Source organism: Pristis pectinata, chromosome 5 (assembly GCF_009764475.1).
Source record: "Pristis pectinata isolate sPriPec2 chromosome 5, sPriPec2.1.pri, whole genome shotgun sequence".
Classification (NCBI taxonomy): Eukaryota; Metazoa; Chordata; class Chondrichthyes; order Rhinopristiformes; family Pristidae; genus Pristis; species Pristis pectinata.
The window spans coordinates 99010645-99030468 of record NC_067409.1 but is presented as its reverse complement, the minus strand read 5'-3'; the positions used below and the strand labels follow the sequence as shown (position 1 = coordinate 99030468).

At 38.5% G+C, this 19824-nt stretch overlaps 1 protein-coding gene across 6 annotated transcripts in view; it reads right to left on the bottom strand.

The window, feature by feature from the left end:
* Nucleotides 1–19824, bottom strand: part of relch (RAB11 binding and LisH domain, coiled-coil and HEAT repeat containing) — a 90642-nt gene that overhangs the window by 46309 nt on the left and 24509 nt on the right. For 4 of the 6 annotated variants that reach the window (XR_007956323.1, XM_052015552.1, XM_052015553.1 and 1 more), the window contains exons 3-10: nucleotides 19523–19594; nucleotides 19363–19427; nucleotides 14905–15018; nucleotides 13463–13660; nucleotides 12731–12822; nucleotides 11853–12179; nucleotides 9262–9337; nucleotides 3920–4015 (exon numbers count right to left, since the gene is read on the bottom strand). Coding sequence is in view for 5 of the 6 variants with exons in the window: in XM_052015552.1 (XP_051871512.1) it covers nucleotides 3920–4015; nucleotides 9262–9337; nucleotides 11853–12179; nucleotides 12731–12822; nucleotides 13463–13660; nucleotides 14905–15018; nucleotides 19363–19427; nucleotides 19523–19594 (1040 nt within the window). In the remaining variant the exon portion in view is untranslated. The remainder of the gene's footprint in view (nucleotides 1–3919; nucleotides 4016–9261; nucleotides 9338–11852; nucleotides 12180–12730; nucleotides 12823–13462; nucleotides 13661–14904; nucleotides 15019–19362; nucleotides 19428–19522; nucleotides 19595–19824) is intronic. The other 2 variants (XM_052015554.1, XM_052015557.1) reach the window with 2 other exon arrangements.

Here is a 19824-nt window from a genome sequence, read left to right as displayed (position 1 = left end):
ATTGGTGCCATCTGGTGGTAAACATCAAATCTACAAGAACAGAAAAAAATACTACTGAGCAACATCTTAAAGTTAAAGTGAATCGAAAGTGTGTTGGCGTATTAATAGAAATAACACCCAAAAGTTCAGAAAATCTGCCAGTCTGACACCACTAAAGTCCTGAGCACGTTGGCTTAGAGTTTTACTGTATCACAATTTGTGCTTCTGAACCTTTTGAATGAATGTTCCTTTTGTATTTTTACCAAATTCCCCGCCCCCACGAACTCCTGATGTTATGGGCAGGTCATTTAAAGGATTGGAGCTCTATTACAACTGCATTTATTTTTAAATAAATTAATTTCCTAATTATTAAAGTCACCTGGAATCTCCGATTGTTGACACATGTATGCCTCCCTCTCCAAGGGGAACAAAAAAACCCCCATCGGGAACCAGTGACCTGCACTGAATGATTCTAGAAGATGTCTGTGTGCGTGCATGTGACCATGTCTAAAATGATGAGTGCTGCTTCTGATGTTCACGAATTTGTGTCAGTTAATTCATACGTTAACCTATACAAATTAAGGTCCCTAATGAGAACCAACGAAGGTGTCATTATGTACAACTCCCAAATTATCCAATAATACTACAATGAGCAATCCAGAAAAGGGGTTGCAAAGAAAGAAAACTGAAATAGCTTCATGAACTTGGAGAAAATTAGATTCAACCTCAAGTCGAACAAGGTATTCCAGAAAGGATGTATTTATCAAGCTACAGTTGAAAATTCCTTTATTTTGTACCAGGACCTTCATTAATGTACACCGATGAGTCCAGGTATTTACGGCAATGTCTCGAAATGCTGTCCAGTTCTCCATTGCACACAAAGCTAATATAGTTTCAGGAATCAGGTTCAGTTCATGGTCAATGATGGAGTGGCTGTGCTTAGAGTTCTTTAATTTTGTTTGCTTCTTTTCCAAAGATTAGGCAACAGGATGCAATCATTTTTTCTTTGGAACCAGAAGATACAGAAAATCACAGTACTGCGCGAGCATTTCAGCAAGAGTGGATACTACATTTGTAGTTTTTAAAACCTTTTAAGGCTGCAGACATGTCAATTCAACTTTGAGTAACTTTCATTTATTTGGTGGAGTAACTTACAGGCCAAGGCAGTGCTATCAGACATACTGTGTAGCTGCAGTCCAGTAGAGACATATGCATTTAAGACTAACAGTGCAGTTTATACACGACATTTCTGCATACTCAGTCTTTCAATTCCTCTATTCCAAGTCTTACCATTTGGTGCATTTCATCTTCATATTCCTCCCCACAAAGTAAATCACCTCATTTCTCCAAATTAAACCAACTGAATGTTGGCAGCAATTGAAGGCAGCATCTGTGGAAGGAGAAACAGAGTTAAAGTTTCAGGTCAATATGAAACCTTAACTGTTTCTTCACAGATGCTGCCAATCCTGCTGAGTAGTTCCAGCATTTTCTATTTTTATTTCATATTTCTAGCATCTTTTTGCCCTTTGAACTTAAAGTACTAGATTAATGTTATGAATCCACATGTTCTGTTGATAGTCTTTATTCCAGTTAAACTACACTCCTTACTTTACAGTAGTCTGCAATTTAATTTGTGGCCTATGACAACACAGATCATTTACTTGTAGTAAAAGCAGTTAGCACTACTGCAGAACATTATTATTATTATTATTATTATTATATCTATTGATTTCTATCTTCCAACCAACTTCCTATCAAGATTGATATTTTCTTTCACAGAGTTATTAACAAATTTCTTGTGTGGGAAACAAACACCTATTGAAAATGGACATGCGCTTCTGCATACATATGCATTTCTTTTATTAACACATTTGTTTTCTCCAAGAAAGCTATTCCATTTGTCAGACAACTATTTGGGCATTTGGCCTCCACTTGATTCCTTTTCTTCATTCCATGATTTTTAACACCATTATGTCTGGCACAACAATTTCTAGATCCACAGATAACCGAGAGGCTTCATTTCTTAATACCATCAGCAATCTGGAATCAATGTCAACTGTTTCCATTGTCTTTTCCAGTTATTTTGAACCACTTCTATATTACCAGTTTCTTACCTTTGGTTATCACATTTAACTGCTCCAATTTCTCTCAAATTCTTTCAATCTCACTATGAAATGAGTCTCCACAGAGGCACCATACTCATTTGGTAGCTCACCTTCCTTAATTGCTTCTGCTTACTTTTCCTCTTGCTTTAATCTGGTCTTCTCATGACACGAGAGAACACAAGAAAATAGGAGTAGGAACAGGAGAAGGCTACTAGGCCTTTCACGCCTGCCCTGCCATTCAATATGATCATGGCTGATCTGTGTTGGCCTCAACTCCTCTTCTGTGCCAGTTAACTTCTTGATCTTTCAAGTATTAAGATATCTCCATCTTAGATACATCAAATGATCTACATCCACTACCTCCGGGGCAGAGAATTCCAGAGATTCACTATCCTCTGAGGAAAGAAATTTCTATGCACTTCAGTTGTAAATGTTCGACATCTTATTTTGCAGCTCTATTGGACTGTTGATGTTACACCAACTTGTAATACTTTGTTTTGTGACATAAACTCTATTGCCAATTTAACTTTTTAAAAAAAAAAGTGCTTTAGTCTCAAAAAAATGCAAGTGCCACCTGTCATCGATAAGTATTAATATACTAAAGTTCCAAGTGATATCATAAGAAACGAAAGAGCCATTTACAAAAATATTCAATCTAGAGTTATTAGTACCTCTAAGAATTTTTCTGTAATATGTTACACACTAAACTATCCTTCTCTTGAAGAGCTTTGGACTGTGTCCTCGATTATATTACAAAAGCTTAACTGGAAGGAACAAAAACTGGTTTAGAAATGCAGGACACAGGTCTGTATACAACTGAGTGTAGGAACAACACAGCACTGTCTTGATGCAATTATCTGACACTTTTATATATGTGCTGAGCATGCAGTTTGCTCAGCCTGCACAGAGATGAACTAAACCACAATCTCTGGATAGTGAAAAGGATAGGAAGGCTTTTTTTTAAAAAAAAAAGAAACAACTCTTTAAAATCTTGCCATGCCCGTCTAACCAGCACTCTAGTGGAGGAACTCAATGAATAATAATTTTAACAGGGTAGATAGAAGATATTGTTAAGGTGGAAGTAGGCAATGATGGACAAGGTAAAGGAGCAGAAACTCAGTTTGATATTGAATAGGACACTAAAGTTATGTAGGCTGGTTAAGGGTTGCAAGGATACAGAGACAATGCCGGGAAACAGGGAAAGATAAAAGATGACTGAAATAAATCAAAGGGCATTCAATTCTTGTTCTTCCAACAATGATTTATCAGTACCTAACATTATTAATGTATGGCCATTTCTGACTTATTCCAAATACTCTTTAAATGCTTTCCCAGTTATTTAATATCCACAGTAGACATTTATCTTTTTGTGCACATTTTAGTGTTTGCATTAGTTTTATCACATAAAATAATTTAAGTGGTAAATGCACCTTACTCTAGAAGTTAGAGATTTAAGTTTTTTTTAAAAATGTAATTTATTCATTAAAAAGGCTAAAGACATTGAAATAAATTTATGCTAGCAATTGCAAACATCACAATATTAATAGAATTAAAGAGGTTAGCCTGTGTTTAAGTATGAATTATAGCAACAAAATATGTAGCAGCAACAGCAAAGAAAACCTTTTGGATACCTTGAGGTCTTATCAACTCACCTGGCAGAGATGTACAACCATTCTCTAGGATCAGAGATGCAAGTACAAGTGTAAGAATATGGCAGAAAATAACCAAATGAATTCTTTCAATAAAAGACAACTGCTCAAAAATTTGAAATTGTTAAAACTGAAAAACAAAATTACTGAGTACCAAAACTTCAATAATGACAAAGTGCATCTTACTTCTCGTTTTGCTAGTAGCACATTTGGTACTATGTGTGGAAGACATCGTCCCAACATCAGCATCACACACTGTTCACTATCTGCAATTCGTGAAACCTAGAGACAGAAAGTAATTTTACTGTCACTACAGTCGTAATGCAAATTTATAAAATTCCTGAAAATATAAAAAACAAATTGTCATTATCATAAATAAAGGCATCATAAATTACATTTTCAGCTCTACTCATCTACCTCCCGACTTCCAATTCACACAAAAATAATATTTGTGATATTAAGTTTCCAATTAAAGCTTCTGTGTGCTTCAGAACCATGTACTCATTGATCAAATGCAGATTAAGATCAATTTGTTTAACATGCTTCAAGTCCCTTCCTTTTCACAAATTTATGTGCTTTTACTGGTATCTATTGTGCAATCCAATAGAAGAACTTGTTGGCTACACTCAGTGGGATCATAGCCAAGACATAAACCTACTTCCTTCATTGAGTGAGGTCTTGCAGCATTCCGGAGGAGGAAAATATTCCAACTCATAAGCAGTTTGCAGCTGAGACGATTCCCCCTTCCCACATAGAGGAAGTGTTGAAATCGTTATTGGCTGTGTGCAAATTCACAGGAATATTGTTTCTTCAGCTCTTAATTTGGGAAATGATCAACTCCAAGTACAAGATATAAGAGTTGTATCATGAAGTCGTCTCAGTTCATATTACTTAAGTACATTGGGAAACTCATCTTGCATTTCAAATGAAACTCCCATTACGTTGATCTGCAATTCACAACTGGATTATGAAAGTCAAAAGACTATGATAACCTGTCAGGTTATCCCCTTAATATCAGGATTAATGTTGGTTGAAAACTCAATGTTGAGTGCAATGTGTGCATAGATTACTCAGCATGTCCAATATAGAAACCCTTACTAGCTTGTTGCTAAAGATGCTGAAAAACTGCAAGTGCACAGTAGCAGAGATTCTATGTCTACTATTTTTGCTTAATTAGCTGCATGGGCAAAGCACATAATGGAAGAGGGGAAAAAAAACATGCCTATTTTCTACAGAAACTTAATTTTTCACAATCTTTCTTGTTATCAATTAAAATCCAATTTCCGGCAAGGAAATTGGATCTCGTACTAGACAATGAACCTGGTCAGGTGACAGACCTCTCAGTGGGCAAGCACGTCAGAGATAGTGACCACAGGTCCCTGACCTTTAGCATAGCCATGGACAAGGATAGGAGCAGACCGATATGTGAAAGTTTTTAATTGGGGGAGGGCTAATTACGATGGTATTAGGCAGGAACTTGGGAGTGTAAATTGGGAACAGACGTTCTCAGGGAAGTGCACAGCAGAAATGTGGAGGCTGTTTAGGGACCACTTGCATGGGGTTCTGGACAGGTTTGTCCCACTGAGACAGGGAAAGGACGGTAGGATAAAGGAACCATGGTTGACAAGAGGGGTGAAACATTTAGTCAAGAGGAAGGAAGCATACTTAAGGGTTAGGAAGCAAAAAATCAGGCAGGGCTCATGAGAATTATAAAGTAGCTAGGAAGGAGCTTAGGAAAGGATTTAGGAGACCTAGAAGGGGAGTTGAGAAGGCCCTGGTGAGTAGAATTAAGGAAAACCCCAAGGCATTCTACACATACGTGAAGAACACGAGGATGACTAGAGTGAGGGTAGGACCGCTTAGGGCTAAAGGGGGAAACATGTGCCTGGAGGCAAAGGAGGTCCTTAAATGAATACTTGCTTCAGTGTTCGCCAGGGAGACGGACTTCAAATGCGAGGTGAGCATAGACCAGGCTAATGCACTGGAGCATAATGAAGTTAAGACAAGAGATAGTGTTGGAGCTTCTGAAAAACATTAGGATAGACAAGTCCCTGGAGCTGGATATAATATATGCCAGGTTACTACAGGAAGTGAGGGAAGAGATTGCTGGGGTGTTGACAATGATCTTTGAGTCCTCCCTGGCCACAAGAGTGGTACCAGAAGATTGGAGGATGGCAAATGTTATTCCCTTGTTCAAGAAAGGTAATGGGTATAATCCTGGGAATTATAGACCAGTGAGTCTTACGTCAGTGGTGGGAAAACCACAGTATTGGAGAGGATTCTTAGGGACAGGACTTACGAGCATTTGGAGAAGCATAGTCTTATTAGGGATAGTCAGCGTGGCTTTGTGAGGGGCAGATCGTGCCTCACGAGCCTAATTGAGTTTTGGGGAGGTGACAAAACAAATTGATGAAAGTGGATGTGGTATACATGAATTTTAGTAAGGTGTTTGACAAGGTTTCCCATGGTAGGTTTTTCCAGAAAGTCAAGAGGCATGGGATCCATGGAGACTTGGTTGTGCGAGTTAAGAATTGACTTGCTCACGGAGGCAGAGGGTGGCTGTAGATGGAGAGTATTCTGCCTGGAGGTTGGTGACTAGTGGTGTTCTGCAGGGATCTGTTCTGGGACCCCTGCTCTTTGTGATTTTTTATAAATGACTTGGATGAGGAAATAAAGGGATGGGTTAGTAAGTTTGCAAATGACATGACGGTTGGAGGTGTTGTGGATAGGCTGTCAGAAATCAGGTTTATTATCACTGAAATGACTTGTGAAATTTGTTGTTTTACAGCAGCAGTACAGTGCAAGACACAGACATAAAAATTACCATAAGTTACAAAAATAAATAATGTGAAATAGGAATAATGAAGTAGTGTTCATGGACCTTTCAGAAATCTGATGGCAGAGGGGAAGAAGCTCTTCCTGAAATGTTGAATGTGGGTCTTCAGGCTCCTGTACCCCCTCCCCGATGGTAATAATGTGAAGAGGGCATGTCCTGGATGTTTAGGGTCCTTAAAGATGGATGCCGCCTTCTTGAGGCACCATCTCAAGCAGCATTGGATAGTGTAGAAGGTTGTCATAGGTTACAACGGGATTTAGATGGGATGCAGAGTTGGGTGGAGAAGTGGCAAATGGAGTTCAATCCGGAGAAGTGTGAAGTGATACACTTTGGAAGAATGAACTTGAAGGCGGAGACAAGGTTAATGGCAGGATTCTTAGTGTGGAGGAACAGACAGATCTTGGGGTCCACGTCCATAGATCTCTCAAAGTTGCAGCGCAAGTTGATAGGGTGGTTAAGGCGGCGTATGGTGTGCTGGCCTTCATTAGTCAGGGGAGCGAGTTCAAGAGCCGCGAGGTAACGTTGCAGCTCTATAAAACTCTGGTTAGGCCACACTTGGAGTATTGTGTTCATTTCTGGTCACCTCACTATAGGAAGGATGTGGAAGCTTTAGAGGGGGTGCAGAGGAGATTTACCAGGATGCTGCCTGGATTAAAGAACATGTCTCATGATGCAACGTTGAGTGAGCTAGGGCTTTTCTCTTTGGAGTGATGCAGGATGAGAGGCGACTTGATAGAAGTGTATAAGATTATGAGGGGCATAGGTAGAGTGGACAGCCAGCACCTTTTCCCCAGGGCAGAAATAGCCAATACCAGAGGACATCTGTCTAAGATCAGAGGAGGAAAGTTTAAGGGGAGATATCAGAGGTAAGTTTGTTTAAAAAAATATATACAGGGAGTGGTGGGTGCCTGGAACGCACTGCTGGGGATGGTGGTGGAGGCTAACACAATAGGGAAATTTAAAAGACTCTTCGATAGGCACATGGATACAACAAAAATGGAGGGTTATAGGCTGGTAGGAGGGAAGGGTTAGATTGATCAAGGAGTAGGTGTTCAGATAGGTTGGCATAACATCTTGGGCCGAAGAGCCTGTACTGTTCTATGTTCTAAGGACAAGGTGTCAAATAAAACAGGCTGTAATCAAACCTGAAGGGAACCACTTGTATTCATTTTCTCCTGCTCTTGTGCAGACCCAACAAGTCCAAAATGGGCTGAATGACATATCAGCATTAGTCATTCTGCTCAGTCGATAGGACATCTGCTGCTTCAGTGTTTTCTTAGCTGACCCAGTACTGGTGTTGTGACTATTTATGGGAATTGCCTTTAGATTGGATGGAAAATGCAATGCAAGTTGTTATTCATTTCCTTTAACGATGTTTTTCATTATTTCTTAATGCTTTAACTTGCTTTTATTTATTGCAGTTCCAAGTTTAATTAACCTTTTAAAATGACTTAAGGCAGCCTAATTGGTTTAAATGTCTCTGAATAAGACATTGAACAATGTTATAAAGCATTAACAGACTTTGACAAGAAATGTTGTTGTAGCCTAGCCAGTGGTGGGGGAAGGGGAGGGGAAGGTGACAATTTACAGGCTGAATCCAGCTTGATTCAGTCCCAATATTTAATAAAGCAGATTTCCCAGGTGACAGTGTCAAGTAGGGTTACCAGCAAAAAGGTGCTTAAAAAAAGTAGATGACTGAAAAACATAGAAAGACAAACATGTCGCACACAATGCGTGCACATGTACTGTCAGAGTCAGAGAGCGAAAAACAGCATAGAAACTGGCCCATTGGTCTATCAAATCCACACAACCATCAAGCACCTATTTATGCTAATCCCATTTATATTCTCCCCACATTATCAACTCCCCCCAAAATTTTACCACTCGCCCACACACTAGGAGCAATTTACATTGGCTGATTAACCTACCAACCTGCATGTCTCTAAGATCTGGGAGGTAACTGGAGCACCTGGAGGAAACCCACGCCGTCACAGGAAGAATGTACAAACTTCCCGCAGACTGCACCCAAAGTCAGGATTGAACCCTGGTGCTGTGAGGCAGTGGCTCTCCTCGCTGTGCCACTTGTTATATAATAGAGGGATATGTGGGAAGAAGGGGTTAAATAGTCTTAGCTGAGGTTTAAAGGTGGGCACAACATTGTGGGCTGATGGGCCTGTATCGTGCTGTACTGTTCTATGTTATTTCAAATTGATAATCTACAATGAACCAATGCTTTCTGTTTGTTGTCTGCATCTAATAGAGGTTTCACCTTCATAGGCTCTGTAGTTTCAAATGCAAAATAATATTTACAATAAAAACAACACACAATCAGCTGATGCACTTTGGAGCCATCTTGTATCTTAACTTCAGATAGCCAAGATGAGCAAGAGAAAGTCAGTTGAAGCAAGTTGTTGAAAGCAAAGAGTGGCCAGAGATGTAACTCCATCCCCACTTTCCCCATCATCCAATAGCTATTGTTGGCTACTGGGCAGATTTTTACATCAGCTGCATTACCTCTGACAGCTCAGAGCCTGGAGTAGAGATGAAGCTGCAAGCAATGTGGGAGAAAAAAACCCCAAAGAACATGCATGCACAACTGCACATGTTGGCTGACTGTACCACTGCAAATCGAGAACAAAAGGAAGATTCTGTTTAGGTTTACACCAAGTGTGCCAATTATAAACAAAGTTACCTCTACTCCTAAACGACTGTCAGTGGCCATCCGACAAAAAGACAGCAATGCTTGATGAAATGCAGGTGATAATGTCCTACAAAGAGAGCAGGAACATTCTGTAAGTTAAAATAGTATTACAATTCTTTTATTCAACTTAAACCTTTTATGTAGACAAATATTGTATATTCTGTACAAGTCTACCCTGAAGCATCACTACTGAAGAGCAATCAAAACCCTAGAGATAAAGATGGTCGAAGAGAAGGCAGTGGTCGTGAAGAAAGTATCTAAAAGCGTGAAAATAAACACTTAAGGTGAAATGTTCTTTACTCTTGCTAATGTTGTCACATGACAACCCCTCCCCAAATTATTAGATCTCTTTTGTACACCCTGCTCAAAGGCTTTACCTCATGTAAGACCAATGCATTAACAAATGCCTTTGTAGTCACCAAAAGATTAAACTAACCATCCCAGATTAGAAGAATGGACAGTGTTTTCAGTTTGAACCAACATTTGGAGCTTGCAATATACAAGTATGGCTAAATGGTCTGTGAAGTTCTTTGGGAAGGTTAAGAAATTGTAAGCAAGGAGATTAATTTCAACTTAATTGAAGGAGTAAATCTCCAGTACTGACTGACCACGATGAACTAGATCAGCAAGAGGCAAGGGACAATACGCTACTGTAACACTCTCTTAGCTTCAGTAAGCAGCACTGATGAACTGGGAAGCAAGCTTGCTTTGCTAAGATCCAAAGGTCTTAGAGGCCTAATAACATGGAGGCAACCAAAGAGTGACAATGATTATAGTAACACAGGAAACATTAGGCCCACTTTAAGGCACCTCCATTGGCATCCAAGACCTCAACAAAGCAGGCAGAGGAACTGGCTGTAACTGTCAAAGAAACGGATAATTAGAAGCCTGGTTTAAAAGAATGAAATACCCAAGTGATCAGATCCATATGGAGTGAGGTCCATGGATGAAATGTCAGGAACATTCAACTCCACAGTTCCTCTATAATCAATAGGATCAGTAAAAAAAAACAACTGGGATGCCATGCAATTAGTGAAGCGAAGATTTAATTCCTTACTAAACCCTGGAACAGCACGAGAACCAGAGATCGCTAAGAGCCTAGGACCAACATTCATAGTTGAGTGACCCAAATCTGGTACTCAAAAAACCAAAAGGGAAGCCACAAGTCTGACTGAGACTGATCACTCAGGTGTCTCAATGGGCAATATCCAGCAAAAAGGTGCACATGCTTGTACACTGTCTTTTCAATTAAAAGTTTCAAGGAAACCAAGCAAACCTTTCATTAGTTGCCAATGGTTGGTCTATAAAACAAATGTGAATTCACATAACGTTTGGTTTTGTGCACCACTGAATTTTCCAGCAGTGGGTTCATGAACAAAATGATCATTACCTGCCATTCAGTGATTGCTTAATGTGCGTTTGCAGGCACCATTCATATTCTACTGCATGAAATTTAAGCCTATAAATTATTCTGCACAAGACTGACATATTTACAGGCAATAATTTTTGCCTACCATATTAAAAATCTCTCTTGAAATATAGCAGTTTTCAACCTGAAAACATTCACAATCTTAGAACTCAAAGTAAACTGCATTAATTGCAAGGTTAGTTCTACCATCTTACTGCAAGTTGGAAAAATTGAGGAGCATTTTCAAGACCAATGCACATAACTAAAGGAAGGTAAAGGATTATACTTCTGCATTAGGTCTTCCATGATTTTTTTTTTGGAAAAGCATGTTAATATGACATTTGCCTCTAAACAGAGTTAAATATGCTTAATAACCATGGTTGACCTTAAAATTCAGTGTCCAAGATCACTTGGTCCATAAATATTTCTGTCTGATAATGATGAAAGTTAATTTGGTCCTCATGAAGTTTTCCCATTTTACTTTCCATTTTATTACAAATGAAAGCAAAGCAAAATCCCACTTTTTTCCCCCTCAAATCAACTTGGCTTTGTACTTCACTCACCAAGAAGGATAATCTGATTACATCTCAGCAGACCAAATGGCTAATGCATGAAGTCGCTACAAAAAAAACAAAGTTTAACTTCTCATCACCAACCCTCTCTATCCTTACCCCTTTCCAAAGGGCCCATTGCAGTACTGAATGATCAGTGATACACAAGAGTTTAAGACCTATAATTTCTTGTTGCTTAGATCTACAATATCCTGCATATTCAGAAGAAAGTATTAAGAAAAGAGTCAGACTAAAATCTCATACCACAAATAAGTGGACTACCCTTGACGAGTACACATCAAAAGTGCTCACCAAATACAATCAATCTGATACATGCAAAATTTGTGATAACTTTCAGAAAGAATAGATTTACAATTCAGCTTTAACTTAAGTTTGATTAATTGTTTTATTAGAAGCCTTATCTGATGATGGATTGTAACCCAAAAGATACCTGGTGACTTGGCAGAGAGAACAAATCAACTCAAAACTTAGTTTTAAAAGAGTTATGCTCATAAAAGTTAGTGTTCCCATGAAAATCCACTTTGACATGTGAATAAATAATGGGAGGTAGCACAATAAGTCAATTATTTTCTAGTTAGTAAACATGTACGACAATGACTAACCTGTTTGGCTTATTGAACTGTACAGGTTCATGTGAATGGGCTGTTGTCAATTCAGTTTCTTTTGTGTCATGTGGGATTAGTGTTGTCACTGTACTGGGAGCGATAGAATGAATATTAGAATCTTTGTTAGCGTCTATTGGGCAAGTGTTCATCTCCACCTTCTCTGCATTGCAGCTATCATTTTCAAAGCTTCGTACATCCAGATACTCCCCACTGTCCATTGGTCTAATCTGAGGCACTTGTTCTGATGTGGTTGGTGGAAGTGTTGCGCTTTCAGGTGCAGCAGCTACAGCAGCCAAATTCTGTTGCTTGAGCACTTCTATTTCACTGTTAGAATTAAAAGAAGTTCAATTAAATCCACAATACATTTTTTCCCCCCCCTTTCTATTTCAAATTGCTTTTAACCTTAGCCACCCTTGTGAAAACTACTTGGAACCATTAACAAACAATATTTAAAAATATTCTAATATTGTTTTACAACAAAATGACAATACAGTAGTGTGAGGATTAAATACACTGAGCTCATGGCAAAAAGATACACTTTTACAAGCAGATATTTGAATTCAGCTGGCTAAAACAAGGACATATGAAAAATTTAGCTTTCAACAGACCTAAACAGTAACTGCCAAAAGACTCAAATGAGCTGTATTTGTTTGAAGCAAATTTTATTCCATTAAATCTGATGTATTAAGTTATATGAATAATAGATTACTGACTTGAGATATTGAGAAGAATTCAACAATCCAACAGAAGCCAAATTCTCACTGCTGAACACTTTTTTCCCCCCCAAATAATATTATCATTGGAAACAGCTGAGGTACACTTAAATTGAATTGAGGAATGTAAAGGTTACACTTTTTTAAAATAATACTACATACCTTTTGAGTTGTCTGATTTGCGATGCAAGAAAGAGCTTCTCACTGTTTAATATACTGAGTTGATCTTGGAGCTCTTGCACCATTTTTGCCTGCTGGAGGTAAAATTACACCACACATTAACAAGCAGAATTAATTGTCTTACACTTTGGAAAAAGCCCATGTTAGAATATCTGCTTTAAGGAATTACTATCATCCTGAGCATAGAAATAGAACATTGTTATCACCCAGGGGGATGTTGTTGGAGGGACAGGAATCCTTTCAAGGACATCTCAGCTACACAAAAAGCTTCATACTGGGTTGGAATGATTCATTATACTAATTTCTTCATAATTATTTAATATTTGAAAAAGGACGTGTTACATTAAAAGGCCCTTGTACTTTACCAACAGTTACTTCTATGGCACTAGCCGACTCAGTTTCAACCATTGATTGAGCTTAATCTTTTTGGTCTGTACGATTCTTGAGAAAAAATTGAAATGCAAAACATTATTAGCTATAACTGCACCAACAAGGAAGAAAATATGAAATAATCATTTTACGAATTAGTCCAAGAGAAGAATGCTTCTATTTTATTTATTACATCTTACAAACCCCAAACACAATTGTTTAATTACGCAGGGCTAGTAAAAGATTTACGTATTTGAATTTGGATAATTAAAAAGTACTAACAAACTCAAAATCTCAACAGCTGTTTTTGATATTAGACTTTTATCACTCTTCTTCATCTCTTACCTCTTGTGGCTGTGGTTGCTGCAAAGCAGCTAATTCTGTGTCATTAGGGAGTGCTTCCAAGTCCTTCGGCTTCACTCCAACTGCTACATCTGTCATTTCTTTTGATGAAGTTGCATGGCTTCCATACTCCCTATACATTTGCAACAAGTCCGGAGGCTTTGGAATGTTCAATCCAACGTCGTCCCACAATTCAAAATCCTGAAGGGTTGAAAAAAAGTTCATCTACTACTCGTAAAAACAAAATCAAATACAATTCAGAGCATACATGAAGACCTTGCAACAAAATATGGAAATAGATCTCTTGTTCTTTAACAGCTGGAAAAAAAATCTTATCAATTTTAAAACAAAAATCTCAGAATGAATAATCTGTTAAATCAGATTAGGTTTACTATAGTGGTTTGTTCCAGGCACTAAATAAATCACATGAGACAACATTAGCAGATCATGGAATACCTGCTCATTAGCATCCTACAGAACGGTGTTCCTGACTGTGTTTTTGATCAAAGATGATTAACAGACGCTGAGAGAGACCATGGGATTACAAATGCTGGGATTTTCTTTATGCCTTCAAATCTAACATAAATTTACTCTCCATGTGTAGACAGGAGCAAATCAATTTCATGTGGAGATGGAGGAAAATAATACATATCCATCAAACATTAGAACAAATATTTAAGTATTTCAATAAGGCCTGGGCTTATTGGCATTTAGGTATTGTCCAGCCAGTGTCGTTTAGTCAAATACTTTGACTGCAACTGTGCTGTAACTATTAGGCCTGCACATACTATCCCATAAGTGGAATGGATAAGGACAGAGTTTATTGAATGAGAGAAATAGGTCATTCCGCTGAGGGGTTTGATTTTAAATGCAACTGGATTCCTGTAGCTGTACCCATACGAAACATGGAAATCACAACGATGTTTCTTTCAGTCACACCTTTCCATTGAAAATTTCCAAGAGCACTTTTTTAAAAAAAAAATGGAGTGTGCATTGTATTGCTGCCAAGACATCTTCTCAACAGCAGTGGCCCCAACACCTCGAATTGTGTGTCTCAACTCCTTAAACCAGCATCTAGAGGAATTCCCTTGCTCTTATTTACTTGTAAGGTTTATGTAATAAAAATCAAAGCCTTATATTCACTCCCAACCTTATGCAACTTTAAAATGAAGCCTGGAACGCGCACACCAGGTGCAATTAATTTCCGTTTTATAACCTCACCTTCACTGGACGCCTACCCTTGAATTCTCCAATCTAAAGCCACGGCAGATCGACTCATTTCTACATGAAGCAGTTTTAAATGTACTCCTTATTCTGTCAACTGTGCCATTAAGAAATGCAATTTAAGGACACTGGCATATAATTGTATCTTACATTACAAAAAAAACTCAAAAAATTAAACTTAGCCACTTGACATTCTTCGTAACAAGTATTCTAAACATTACCTGGTCATCATTTTCATCTGAAAAGGTTATCGAGGTGAGTTTGTAATTAATCTTCAATAAATATTCATTCACCAGGAAATTTAATGCTCTTTTCTCAAGAGGTTTAACAGCCTCCTATAAAAAGAACCAAATTCTCAGTTTGCAAATTAAATCAGGCAAAATAATAAATATTCTTTGAATTTAAAATATTCTGTCAAAGATGTCGTTAAGACTTGAGCCCCGAAGAAATGGAGCAAGAAACCATTAAATAGCAGCTTTTGCCAGCAGTCAAGTTGAAAAATGATAATCTAGTAGACCTCAACATATTAATCCATAACCATATTTCAAAATGACAAAGTACAACAACTATAAAACCTCCCCGAAAAAATTTATTTCACATTCATAATTAAATGTTACACTGTTAAACAAGGCATTACACAAACCTTAATTTTTTTTCATGGCATTCTATTTTATAATAGGAATATCACAACTTTAGCTCCTTTAATGATGTCAGACATTTTGGTGAAAATGTATTTTTGCACCTATCATCATCTATTAAACATCAACTATGTCTCTGTCAAGAGCACACTACTAAACTGGAGCCCCACTCCCGAGTCAAAGGACAAAAATTTAGGTTGGTGCTTCAGTAGAGTATTGAACAACCATTCCATTACTCAAGGTGCCATCTTTCAGATGAGACATTAAACAGAGGCCCTAACTGCTTTCTTGCATTGACGCAAACAAAATCCCTTGGCACTACTGCCAAAAACAGGGTACTTATTCTGTGTGTGCCAGCCAATATTTATCCCTCAACCAACCACAGATTATTTAGTCATAACCACAATGCTGCTCCAGAGGGTTTGCTGTGCATTTCCTACATTACAATGACTCCTCAAAAGATCAAAAGCTCTACTTTGAGACATTGCAAAATGGACACAAAATGTAATTGTACATGCAAGGTGATGTTTAGCAAAATAATCAGTCCAGGTCTCAGTGTGGTAGGAAGTGTTGCAGATATGTACAACTTATGTACTACAATGTACAAGTGTTGCCACCATGTTTGAAAACTTCAAACCTCTGAAACTATGACGTGTGTGTTGGTGCTTTGAAAGAGTTATCCAATTAGTCCCAACCTGCTGTTTTTCCCACTAACCTTAAATTTCCTTCTCAAATATTTACACAATTTTTCATTGAATGTTACTGTTAAATCTGCTTTCACCACCCTTTCAAACAGTGCATTGTAAGCCATACATTTGTATCTGTATGCTGAATATGTTAAACTTTGTACTATGTTTGGTTACCCTCCTGCCATTGCCTTTTTCATTTTAAACCATTCAATTCTGAACACAATCTTCTCCGATCAAAGGAGACTCTGGGCTCTCCAAAGAACTGACACGTCTCGTAACGGGTCTGATTTCCAGCTCTGTTGAACCAATTCAAAGGTCTTGATACTCATCAATGCCTTTAGAGTATGAAGCTGTATCAAAATGTATTGAAAAGTCAATAAAGATAAGGAGATAAGTCAGATAAAAGATCCAATTACGATTTCAAATTAATAAAGTAAACTGTGTAGACAGGACAGCCTGGAGGGCTCGTCTACAGAGGCCATATGGGTGGAGCTGAGGAGCAGAAGAGGTGTGGCTATACTAATAGGGTTATATTATAGACCGCCCAACAGTCAGAGAGAATTGGAGGAGCAAATCTGTAGGGAGATAGCAGACTGATGTAAGAAACAGAAAGTTGTAATAGTAGGGGATTTTAACCTTCCACATATTGACTGGGACTCCCACACTGTGAAAGGGCTGGATGGCTTGGAATTTGTCGTATGTGTTCAGGAAAGTTTTCTAAATCAATGTATAAGAGGTACCAACGAGAGAGGATGTAATACTTGATCTCCTATTAGGGAACCAGACAGGCCAAGTGACAGAAGTATGTGTAGGTGAGCATTTTGGGTCCAGTGACCATAATGTCTTTAATTTCAAGTTAATTAGGGATAAGAACAGGTGTGGTCCTCGAGTTGAGGTTCTAAATTGGAGAAAGGCCAATTTTGTGGAAATGAGAAAGGATCTAGGAAGAGTGGATTGGGATAAGTTGTTTTCTGGCAAGGATGTGTTCAGCAAGTGGAAGGCCTTCAAAGGCGAAATTCTGAGAGTGCAGAGTTTACATGTTCCTGCCGGGATTAAAGGCAAAGTTAACAAGCATGGTGCTCTGGTTAAGAAAAAGAGAGAGGTGTATAGCAGGTATAGGCAACTAGGAACAAGTGAGGTACTTGAAGAGTGTAGAAAATACTAAAAAAAGAAATCAGGAAGGCAAAAAGATGACATGAGGTTGCTTTGGCAGATAATGTGAAGGTAAACCCCAAAGGGTTTCTACAAGTACATTAAGAGTAAAGGATAGTAAGGGACAAAATTGGTCCCCTAGAAGATCAGAGTGGTCATTTATGTGTGGAGATGGGGGAGATTTTAAACAGATTTTTTGCATCAGTTTTTACTCAGGAAACTGGCATATGGAAGGAAGGGAAACAAGCAGTAGTGTCACGGAACATATAGAGATTAAAGAGGAGGAGGTGCTTGCTACTTTACAGCAAATAAAAGTAGATAAATCCCTTGGGCCTGACAAGATATTTCCTCGGACCTTGAGAGAGACTACTGTAGAAATTGCAGGGGTCCTGGCAGATATATCTTAAATGTTCTTAGCCGGAGGACTGGAGGGTAGCTTATGTTGTTCCGCTGTTTAAAAAAGGCTCTAAAAGTAAACCAGGTAATTACAGGCCAATGAGCCTGACATCAGTAGTAGGTAAATTATTGGAAGGTGTTCTGAGAGATCGGATATACAAGTATTTGGACAGCCAAGGGCTGATTAAGGATAGTCAGCATGGCTTTGTGCATGGTAAATCGTGCTTAACGAATCTTGTAGAGTTTTTTTTTTGAGGAGGTTACCAAGAAAGTAGATGAAGGAAAGGCTGTGGACATTGTCTACATGGACTTAGTAAGGCTTTGACAAGGTCCCATATGGGAGGTTAGTTCAGAAGGTTCAGTTACTAGGTATGGAAAGGTTGCAAACTGGATTCAAAATTGGCTGTGTGGGAGAAGACAGAGTGGTAATGGATGATTGTTTCTCAGACTGGAGGCCTGTGACTAGTGGTGTGCCTCAGGGATCTGTGCTGGGACCATTGTTGTTTGTTGTCTATATCAATGATCTAGATGATAATTTGGTAAATTGGATCAGCAAGTTTGCTGATGACATTAAGATTGGAGGTGTAGTGGACAGCGAGGAAGGCTTTCAAAGCTTGCAGAGGGATCTGAAACAACTGGAAAAATGGGCCAGAAAATGGCAGATGGAATTTAATGCAGACAAGTGTAAGGTGTTGCATTTTGGAAGGACAAATTAAGGTAGGACATACACAGTAAATGGTAGGGCACTGAGGAGTGCGGAGGAACAAAGGGATCTGGGAGTTCAGATACATAATTCCCTGAAAGTGGCGTCACAGGTAGACAGGGTTGTAAAATAGGCTTTTGGCATCCTGGCATTCATAAATCAAAGTATTGAGTATAGGAGTTGGGATGTTATGGTGAGGTTGTATAAGACATTGTGAGGCCAAATTTGGAGTATGTGTGCAGTTCTGGTCACCTAACTATAGGAAGGATATCAGTAAGATTGAAAGAGTGCAGAGGAGATTTACTAGAATGTTGCTGGGTCTTCAGGAGTTGAGTTACAGGGAAAGATTGAACAGGTTAGGACATTATTCCTTGGATCGTAGAAGAATGAGGGGAGATTTGATAGAGGTTTACAAAATTATGAGGGGCATAGACAGTTAATGCGAGTAGGCTCTTTCCACCTACATTAGGAGAGATAAGTACAAGAGGACATGGCTTTAGGGTGAAAGGGGAAAGGTTTAGGGGGAACATTAGGGGGAACTTCTTCACTCAAAGAGTGGTGAAAGTGTGGAACGGGCTGCCATCTGATGTAGTAAATGCAGGCTCACTTGAGTTTTCAGAATAAATTGGATAGATACATGGACGGGAGAGGTCTGGAGGGTTATGGACTGAGTGCAGATAAATGGGACGAGCGGAATAACATTTTGGCACAGACTAGAAGGGCCGAATGGCTTGTTTTCTGTGCTGTAGTGTTCTATGGTTCTATTAGTTAACATCTCTGTGATCATGGGGAAGAAATAAAAAAAACCTGATATAAATGGATAACAAGACCATCTTTGCAAACTAGCAAGCATTTACAAAACACTTTTCATGGGATAGGCAAAGCACATTCAAAATATGCTTCCAAATACTAATATGTTGAGAATGTGGACTTATTTGGGTTTCCTATTTCCCCCAAACACTTGCAAGCAGAATAAAATAAAAATTTCCAAATAATGTAAAGTCCAGTTAATAGAACAAAGAATTTGCTCCAAATAAGTGCTTCCCCACCCCATGGTGAAGGGGTGAACTACGCTGTATGTGATTTGTTTTCAAACCTTACCTGAATTTCAGGGCTGGATTTATAATTTTTCCGTTCCTGTAAAGGAACATCACTTTCTGTGAAAGCTGAAAAAGCAAGAATAGATTCAAATGTCTCAAATATTCCAGGTCTGTTCATGCATTAACAAAGCAGAAAAAGAAGAAAGTATAATGTACACCACCTGCAGCTTGTGTCAGGTTGGCACGAAGGGACTGAATGGTCTCCTTGGCTTTCCGTAGTTCAAATTCCAGGACTGGATAGGGATTGTATTAAACACACAGAGGAATCCAACCAAGAAAAAGGGAAAATAAAAACAAGGATGGGTGTGAAAATAAAAGAAAACAGTTTTGAAAACAGAACGCATGCAATTTATGGAATCTGTGAACACATGCAAAATTTACTAGTTTGGTGAGATTTTTTTCCATACTTTTGCATACATAAAAGAATCTCAGTACAGGCTGCTGAAAATATACTGAATGGGTC